At 37.9% G+C, this 10,075-nt stretch overlaps 1 protein-coding gene across 1 annotated transcript in view; it reads left to right on the forward strand.

Moving 5' to 3' along the window:
- The window catches only part of LOC140236908 (importin-13-like), a 101,841-nt gene extending 96,021 nt beyond the window's left edge, over positions 1–5,820 (forward strand). Inside the window, exon 26 of the mRNA XM_072316844.1 lies at positions 4,963–5,820. Within this exon, the coding sequence (XP_072172945.1) occupies positions 4,963–5,056 (94 nt within the window). The 3' untranslated portion in view covers positions 5,057–5,820. The remainder of the gene's footprint in view (positions 1–4,962) is intronic.
- The last annotated feature ends 4,255 nt before the right edge of the window (positions 5,821–10,075 follow it).

Consider the following 10,075-nt stretch of genomic DNA (forward strand, 5'->3'; position numbering starts at 1 on the left):
GTTGGATTTAATACAAGTATTAAATCATGAGTCTGAGAGATTAGACTTCAAACAGCTGAATGGAAGCATAGTGACAATAAATGTTTGTAATATTTATCAAAGACAAGTTCCTGAATCTTGATAAAAGTTGTTTTAAAACACATTTGAATCACCAGTTCCACCAGCACAAATTTACTGGCAACTCCCCTTAAACACAAAGTCTTTGGGACTGGCAGTTTTCTTTTGTTACTTGGAAAGTTTGTTCTAGCAGAACAAGTAGAATAAATAAAGATAAGTTCATAATTCTGGGACCTAAATTTTGACTTAGATAAAATGGGAGTGCATTGTAGTGTGAAAACTTTAAAAGCAGATTGTCACCAAATCGTCAAGGAATCCAGAAGTATTGGAAGTGCACATTATTGTCAGCAAATACACTCTTTAAGTAGCGGTAACAGATGTATATATATATTTTATATGTATGTATATACGTGTGTATATATATATATATATATATATATAAATGCGTATGTATATGTATATGTATATGTATATATGTGTATATGTATATACAGTCAAACTTGCCTTAGAAGCAACCTGCCATGTACAGCCACTAATTCCTCCCCCCTCCCAAGAAAAGTTGTGTTAAAGACCTTGTCTATAGAGGCCACCTGCCCACAACAGTCACTTTTTCTGCCTCTCTTACAGGGCCACTGCAGACAGGCATGACAGTACATAGATAGATAGATGATATACATATATGTATCCATATTATATTGGAGAGGGAGAGAGAGAGAGATAAAAACCAAGTGCATATGCCCTTGTTTTGTATTGTGAATGTAGGCATCACCATGGCAACAAGTCTCCTTGCCTTGCTGCTGCAAAATCATTTATAAAGTTTTTAAAAGAATTGGTTTGAACAGTTTCTATTGACTGATTTGCCAGTGTACCGGTAGTCAAATTCTAGGTACAGTTACTCTGTAATACCTGTATTGCTCATGACAACCACTGAGTTGTATGGCCAAACACCTTTGAAGACATACAAGATCGATTAAAGCCATAGAAACTGAAACAAAAAGAGGAATATGAAAGCAAAACATGTCAAAGAAGTTTGGATAGCAGTTGAATAATTGATATGTTAGTGCATCAGAGTCTATGTACTGTTTGTATGCGTACATTGGGGACCTGGGCCATTGGGTAGTATTCTAGCCGCATGATCATGTTTATGCACAAGGGATATTGGTTTGTCCATACATATCAAAGAATTGGTCAGAAAAATGAACTATCTTTAGAAAATATTGCAGACTACATTATGTCATGCAGCTGCCTCTGCAAGATAAACATTCTTGCCTTCTGATAGAGAAAAAAGTGTCTGGAACTCAGACTACGTGTTACTTTAGCATTGTTCTGTTGTGCCTTGTGGTAAACTGAATATTTTCTTTGTTCGTTAAGAGCCCCAGGAAATGTGCACAGATTTAAATTTGCCAGTAGTAATGACATTTGACTATTGTTTTAAGGTTGTGAAAATCCGACATAATGACATCTCCAGTGGCGCCTGTGAGTACATTAGCCAGCAATTTAGCCTCATGACGGAGGAAATGGCAGAAGCAGTGAACAGTGCATAGTCCTTCAGATTCAGTATCTAGCTCATGGATGAAGCAGAAAATTATTGTCATGGGATGTAAACATGTGTGATAGTTGACACTTTAATAGAACAAGCAGGTATGTACAGGATTTCCCTGACTTCCGATTAAAGTATATCACATCGGGCTTGTGTTTTCTTGCTTGTTTTGTTTGTTTGTTTTTCGATGACTTTGGCAGTTGGCCGAAGCATTCGTCTTCCCTTTCAGGGGAAGGGGGGGGGGGGCAGGTGCAAGGGGCAATAACTTTTACAATTCAGTGTGTTATATAAATCAGCTGTGTTAGGTTGGGTCTACAATTGACCAGCAGGTCATGTGTTGTGAAATTATCAGCCATATGTGTGTCTGTCATTCCATATACTTTGATGAATCAGTCAGTGATTGACCTACTGCGAGATCATGAGTTAGGTACCCATCTGTTGTCTTCAACTGATGTGGACATGTTTCCTGCCTGTGGAGGAATAATCATATCAAATACTGTATACAACCAAATTCAAATCAAGAGATTCCAGCCCTAAGCACCTCTTAAAGTGGAGATTCTCCCGCCTAGACTCCCTAGCAAACCAGAGACTATGACTATGCGAACATGTGCACTATGTTTACATAGCGCACATCATGTTTGCAAAACACAACATCCCTTGCAACTGGGGTTCTTGGCCCGCCAAAGAGCCCTTGAAACGCTAGGATTATATAGATGCTCTCTGGTACTTTTTTCAGTTGCAGATCCAGAGGGGGCGCACCGGGTGTGCCGCCCTCCTTATTTTTTGTTATAAAAACAAAAGAAATAAAAAGAAAAAGGGGGGCCAAGCGCCCCCCTCTAATTTTGTAAAGACGCCTCCCCTTTACGGAATTCCTGGATCTGCCCCTGTTCTTAGCCTTATTTTTTTAATATATGACCTAACTGAAGTTGGGCGGATGAAAGCTTAACTTTAAAGGGATGGTATAGTTTCAGTTGAGATGGAGCTCCAACTTTTTTTTTGAGACAGTGAGAAACCACTACTGGAATATTAAAGAGCACACAATTCTAAGAGGAATTCAAAGGTCTTTTGTTGTTGTTGTTGTTGTTGTTGTTGTTGTTGTTGTTGTTGTTGATGAAAATCAGTTTTGAAATGGTTGGGATATCAAGAAAACAAACAAACAAACAAACAAACAGACAGACCAAAGTACAAGAAAGTGGTCGTAAGTACAGGTAGTTCCCACTTTTTATTAGGACATCTCTGTTTCCGTATATCTCAGCCATTTTCAAGTCGGACGATCCTAACCCCTAATGGTACGTTATTATGTAACTCCTCCGAACGAACGAAATTTGTGCAGCAATTGCGCAATGCCAGACTCTAGTGCTATCCACAAACGTGTGGGACAATGCTGCCACTGAGACACGTGTGTGTGTGTGTGTGTGTGTGTGCGCATCATACACAAACATTGTGACCGCGAGCTGCGGTGATTGGAGGCTAGAGAGGCCAGAAGACGTGGGCTCATTTGGCCTCTCTTCGTGCGCATGCGCACTGTGAGTGTGCGTCCATTCGGAAGCTTGTGTGGCTCGGACAGCCATTTTGGGTCAGGGTGATTTTGAGCCCAGTGTGTGTTCGCTGACCCATTGAGCCAGCGCTATTCTCATTCGGTGTCACGACATTTGATACAGAATGGGGGAGGCAGTGTGTTGCATTCGTCTCCGTGCCGCACAAACCACTCGCCACAATTGTAAGGCTTTAAAACCAATTTTCATCAAATAAACTTTGAATTCCCATAAGAATTGTATGCTCTTTCAGATTTCATAAGAGGTTTCTCATCATATCTCTCAGAAAAAAAGTTGGAAACCTGCAGCCCCATCTCAACCAAACTATATCATGCCTTCAAGCATTACAAGATACAGCTTATTAAAGAGAAACATACACACAGTTAAAGCCAAAGATTGCACAGATTTAGCAGAAGTGGCCTCAACACAGAAGGGCCGGAGTCTCTGCAATGCTATTACAATGATGATAATAATGCTACAAATGTATAAGATGTAGTAAACATGTATTCCACCAAAAATTACATTAAAAATATTTGCAGACTAAGCAACACTGCATTCAGCTTCACAAAAAGGATAGAAATCTTTTGTCTTTTTTGTTGTTATAGGTAGTTTGGCCTATGATGTATGGATATATACAACTATACGTACCTGAACTACATTGTGCATGGTTCATTGTACTTTTTTGCAGATGGTACATCAGTTAAGTTTGTATTTAATACCTAACTTCAGTTCTAAAAAACAACAGACTTGAAATGTGCTTCCTGTATCCCCATGTTAGTTTTCACGGATACAGCAACAGCAAGGATTTGTGCTCTAAGTAGAGCACTGACATTGTTCAAATGACGCTAAGCAGCTCAGGGTCATTGTACTTTTGCCAAAGGGTCAAACCAGTGATTTCTAACCTGTTCCTGGTGTTTTAGTTTGGGCGTCATCGCTTTCGCAAAGTTGTGATAATATTTATGTACTTTTGTGTACATGTGAGTGGTTGTATTGTCTTTCATATGTATTATGGCATGTTAATTCCACAAATGCAGCCAGTTTAGTTGATATCAATCAGTCATTATGAATAATTGTAGTTCAACTAACTTCATTCCCATCAGCAAGTCCGTGATTTTTGCTTATGCTGAATCTCAAAACACACCAACACAAAATAACCTTCAAGGCATGGGATCTTTTCCGTAACGTGGCACTTGTCAGCTATGAAGAACTCCCAAGTTTAGTTTTAGCCTACTGAACTTCAGTGTTCCACCTGATCTTTTTATAATTGCAACTGATTGACAAATTGCCCGTTATTTGCGTAAACATACTGATATTTCAGTGTTTGAGTACTAGCCACAATTATTACATTTGAATGTATGAGAGTTTTACAGCATACGCCGTAATTGCTGTAAAAGTGAAAATTTGGGCGTGAGTAATATTTCATGCTCCACCAGGTAAAATTAATTTCACAGGTTTTAAATTCCATGCAATCAAAATATCAAAAAGTGTTTTATATAACAAGCAAAAGTATTTGTGACCTTTTATTCTCTAGCACTCGTTTCTGGTCACATTGAAAATTTCTGTTTTACAGTATGGGCAACTACCGGTATAGCAAAGTCTGTGAGACTGGCAGTTTTCTTTTGCCATATCAAACTTTCATTATTGCTGAACAGTAAAGTATATAAAGACATATAGATGATAGTTTTGTGACCTGAATTTTTGATTCTGTGTAACAACGATTTCGTTATAACCCTACTTGTTAAAATTGGAGGGCACTGTAATTCAAAAAAGGAAAAAAACTGCCATTGCTTTATATTGTCTGCACTCCCATTCATTTTCTTCCCAATGCAGGCATCGCTCCAACAAGAGACAAGTTAGGACCCTGGTGAAGGAATTCAGTCTCATCTGTCGGGGACTCCACGGCACCGAGTACGCCGAATATTGACTCCCGTCGCCATGGAGATGACTAATGCTGGAGCAAAGAGCAGCGCAAACCCATTTCCCTGTTAGAGGAGACAATCATGGAGATGGTGTGAATAGAAACGATGCAATGATTTAGTCTGTCAGCACATGGCCGATTCATTGGTATAGGCCTCCATCCAGCAACACGGAATGTCTCTGACTGTACTTAATATTCTGCAATGAAAGATTACTTCCAGTTGGTCATATTCCATGAAAGTTTATTCTTCATTACATAAGATATTCCTCTTTTGAATGGCATCCTTTCTTTTTTTTAATTCCTATGCAAATTTAGTATCCCCCTGCAATCTAGCACAAAGGGTTGATTTTTGAAGACCTGTCAAACAGGCATCAGATTCAAAGTCAATCTTACAGTCCAGTGAAACCGTGTGTTGTGCTGGCTACTTTCCCCTGGTGTTCTGTGTACCTTCCAGTTATAAGGTTTTTGTCTTGATACCGTTGACTGTCATTTAACCCGTTGAGGACGGACTGATTTTGCTACAACATGCATTTTCCCATAGACACTTGCCCGAGTATAGGCTACTCGGGACTTGTCCTCAATGGGTTAAAGTTTCAAATATTGCGGTCAACAAAAAATGCTTGCAGCTGATAGGGTGTCATCTGGCTGTTGCCATTAGTTACTACAATTATCACAAGTTCAAAAGTTTGGCATTGTGTATGATGGCAATCTCCTGTGAGTATCCACTATAGGCTCTGGGAAGCAGCATTCAATGGTGCTTAGTTATGCAGGGTAATATGAATGAAAATCAGAGAGAGTTTTTAGTGATCTCAAGTTTGTTTTCTACCCTAATAGCCATACAGTTACAACTAATACTCATAAGATCAATTGAAACTTTTTTCTTTTGTGTGTGTGTCTGTGTGTGTGTGTGGGGGGGGGGGCAGCTAAATGAAGAAAGTCTTTATAACATGATAAATATTGAGACTCGTGTAAGCATATTTTGACATGATAGCAATTAATATTCACTATGTGGCAAAGCATTTTTTTTTTTTATATTGTTAGCCCCGAGATAATCATTAAAAGTGTATGACGGAAACGCTCAAGAGTGTCAATGCCGAGTACCGTAACAAGTTTGCCAGTGTGGTGTGTGACATTCCAACATCACATCTATATGGATTTCTGTTGAAATGGAGACAGTTTGTGAAGGGACTGCTCGCCACCTTATGGTGTATATCTTATGACAACTTTGCAAGAGATAGGCATAGCAGGGATGATGTGGGCTCTAATGCAGGCATTACACTGTCCTGAAAATAGACAAAGATGGGCACATGATATTAAAGGCATTATTTACCATGTGAAGATGAAACAAAAACCCAGCGTTAGTGCTTCAAAATAGTTCTAAAATGTGAGATAGGGCTAGAAACAACCAATGTAAAGATTGTAGTCATAATAATCAATGTTAGTATTGCTAAATATACAAAATGTGAACAATGGTTACAATAAAATTGTTTCTAGACTAAACCATCTACAGTTATGGTTTATTAAGAAGAATAGTGATATCTCCTGATATTTAAGGCTTTGTTGTGAAATTTTTATATGATAGAATGATTTGTGATACAACTGACCTAAACATGTGCATGAAACGTGATAACTCGAATTTTTTTTTTTTTTTTTTTTTTTTTTTTTTTTAACCACTGCTCCCAACGGTAAACAGTGCCTTTAAAGGAAATGTTCAAATTTCGGCTGTGATTGTATAAACACCAGGTCATTCATGAGAGCATCTTAAGCCATCGTTTGACCAGGGATGGAGTTTCTCAGGCTCCAGCAGCAACTTCTTGAACGGTGGCAAAATCTACGTGTAGCCACCCTTCATTTGTCCATCTAAAGCTTCTTGATAAAGATTCACATCTTCATGTCATCTGTCTACATGTGGTTTGGATGCCATCTTTTGACCCCCTGTGTGGGCATCATAATAAAAGCTGTTGATTGGGCTTTGACCGTACTTAGAGCCAACTTCACATGAAATTGAAAATTTCATATTGACATTGCCATCTTGTCTTAATTTTGGGACAGTGTGAGGCCGCTTGAAAGGAAAGCTCTGTAAGCTAGCTGACTGGCTGGAAATGTTAAGTGGAAGTAAACCAAGTTATTCAAAATCATATTTACTTCCATCACCAGCTATCATTGTTGTGAGCGATGTTAAAGCTGATTCAAGATTTTACCCTCAGCTTTTTCAACACGACTGCATTGGAACCAGGCTGATACCTACTGTCATCATGTGATCTTGATATTAAGTATTTTCACATGTCTTTCTACCACACAATCAAAAGGAAATCTTTGATGTATTAAACTATGCTTGCACAGGGGTACAGCCACCAATCACATAATGACAAATTCATCATTTGATTTCAATCACAGCTTTTCCCTCCATGCTAAGGAGTTATGCGTAGTGGACAGGATATCAGTTGAAGAGGGTGTGGGGATGGGAAAGTCATTGTTACCCCTCTGACCAAAGTCCAGTCACAACCTTTTTCTGTATTTACATTCTTAAAATAGCTGTTAGTTACAGAGACATAATGAAATGCAATTTTCATCGTACTCATCAAGCAACCATTGCTCAATTGGCATAGGCATAGAGTTTATCGTATACAGTGCACTCCCACTCTTAAGGAACAATGGTTGTAAGGTTATAACAAAGTCCTCATTACAATGAAGTCGAAATTCAGGTCCCAATAATTATCATCTGTACATCTTGATATGCTTTATACTTGTTCGGCTTTAATGAAATTTTGATATAATGAAACAAAGCTGCCCCATCTTGTGGACTTTCTTGTAATGGAGTCACCTGTATTGACACATGCCACTGTAAAGGCCGAGTCAAAATGGAAAAACGAAAGCTGGTGGAAATTCCAGAAGCTATCACAAAGTCTAGTTGTTCTGCTCTCCACAGTGCTCTTCTAGTAATGGCAGAAATGACTATTCAAGAGTGCCTCCATGTCTTAATTCTCTTTCCGTGATTTCATTTTGTTTGTTGTTTGAACTGAAAAGGGAAAAGTCCTGGTTTCATGAAGGAACTTTAAACGTGAACGTGAAAAAGTTGTTCAAATCCAATCAATCACTTATTCATTCAACTTTCATCATTGTGTGACTGAACATGACAGAAAAGAGTGGTACAAACTTGTGTGTCATATTTCACGGCATTCTGGTAGTTACAAAAAAAAAATGCCCCTCACTTTGTGGACATTTGTATGTTAAATTGTCTAAGAGTTTGCTCTGTACATACCAGCTCATTGTGCAATTATTTGGAGGGAAAATAATGGTTTTTTATATTTATTCACCCTTTGTTGGAGCACAAATACCAGTACCAATGACTGGCACTTCGATCAAGTTAATATTTGTGGGAACAAGGTCCAAGGATTGGAAAAGACATCTATCTTCTGTGTTGAGATTTCATTCATGTTAGTTGTAAATGTCTTACATGCTTTGGAGAAACATTACTGTATGTTGCCTGTCAAAAGAATTGAAAAGGATTAATTTACAAATTTATTTATTGAATTGCCAAACGTGGTACTGGAGCTACTTAGGATAAAGTGTGAGATATACAGTGCATTAATTTCAACTTCTGCTTTAAGAGTAGGACACATACTTATGATCCTTCTTAAGTATTCTAATTTAGTTTTGGAGAATGTTCGAAAGATTTCTGGAAAGAGGTTAAGGTTGATGATTCTGACTTGATATTTCCACATGCATCAGACACCTCTGCAATTTAGTCATGAAATTGACAAGATTGTTATATGTACACTGTAAATTCAGTATCTTTTTAATCCATCAGTTTTCATGGCAAAGCAATATTTCTAATGTCGCTGCTACACAGCTCAGTACATCACTCTTACGTTATTCCGATTCCACGGACATGTTTGACACATAAACTCTGATGTGTACATACATCTTTCTGACAGTAAGGCCAGCTGCATCGCCTGATTCTTTAATGGATCCAAATATTTTCACCAGGACTTGATAACACACAGGGTGCACTTTTTTCCATGGATTGCTATTTTTTCAAAGTTACATATTTAATTCTGATGTCTCCCATTTTGTGTCTGTTCTTGTAGAAGGAATTCTTGGGAACCATGCCCTCCTCCACCTGTCCAAGACAGAAAACAAATTACTCAGATTCCCACATGTGAATGTATGTCTTGGAGTGTAGGTTCACGAATGTCATTCTCAATGGATAAATATTTTCATGTGGCACTCCTTCACAGTTTAAATGTCAGTATCACAAATTATTTTTCACATCTGTTATCAAACCTAGTTGCAGATTATCAACTTTTGTTTATGTCAAACAAAACTCTTCCCGCGGAGTGATAGTCCATTTGTTATTACCTTTTAAACTTGTCACAGCTTATTAACAGAATCTGAAAATGTGAGTCCTTCTATATACCCCTCACACACATGACACACACACACACTTTTGTGTGAGATACAGCAAGCTTACTTTTCCCCATTGTTTCACAGCTTAAGAACAAAATCTATATCAGACAACTCAGCTCAAAACCCACAAAAAGTAGGCTGAAATGAATTTCTACATGTTATAAAAGACTAAGCTGTGAGCTTTAAAATCCCTATAACTTGATCAAATTGGACCATTGTACCCATTCAATAAAAAAAAAGTAATTGAAATAAAAGATAATTAGGAGGTGCAGATTCATAGAAAAAGGAGAAAAGAGAAAAGGAAGAAAAGATTAAGGTCATGCAGGCTTGCTGTGCAAAAGTATCTTTGGAAAAAAAAAATGGGTCCAGACAAAAAATGCTGATGTACCAATTTAGGGTTTGTTTTAAACCACCAAATGCTGACAGTAGGTAGAGAAATGATCACTTGCTTAGGAAAGACAAATTTAAGAAAAAAAAAACAATTGTCAAGTCAAATGATATTTGGGTCCATTACAAGAGAATCCTGATCTGCAGCTTTGTGAGTTTTCAATGGCTGTCACATATACAATGATTAGTATAATGCTTTCCCATTATTTCCCATTATTTCCTAAAACC

This window comes from Diadema setosum, chromosome 13, assembly GCF_964275005.1.
Source record: "Diadema setosum chromosome 13, eeDiaSeto1, whole genome shotgun sequence".
NCBI classification, from domain to species: Eukaryota; Metazoa; Echinodermata; class Echinoidea; order Diadematoida; family Diadematidae; genus Diadema; species Diadema setosum.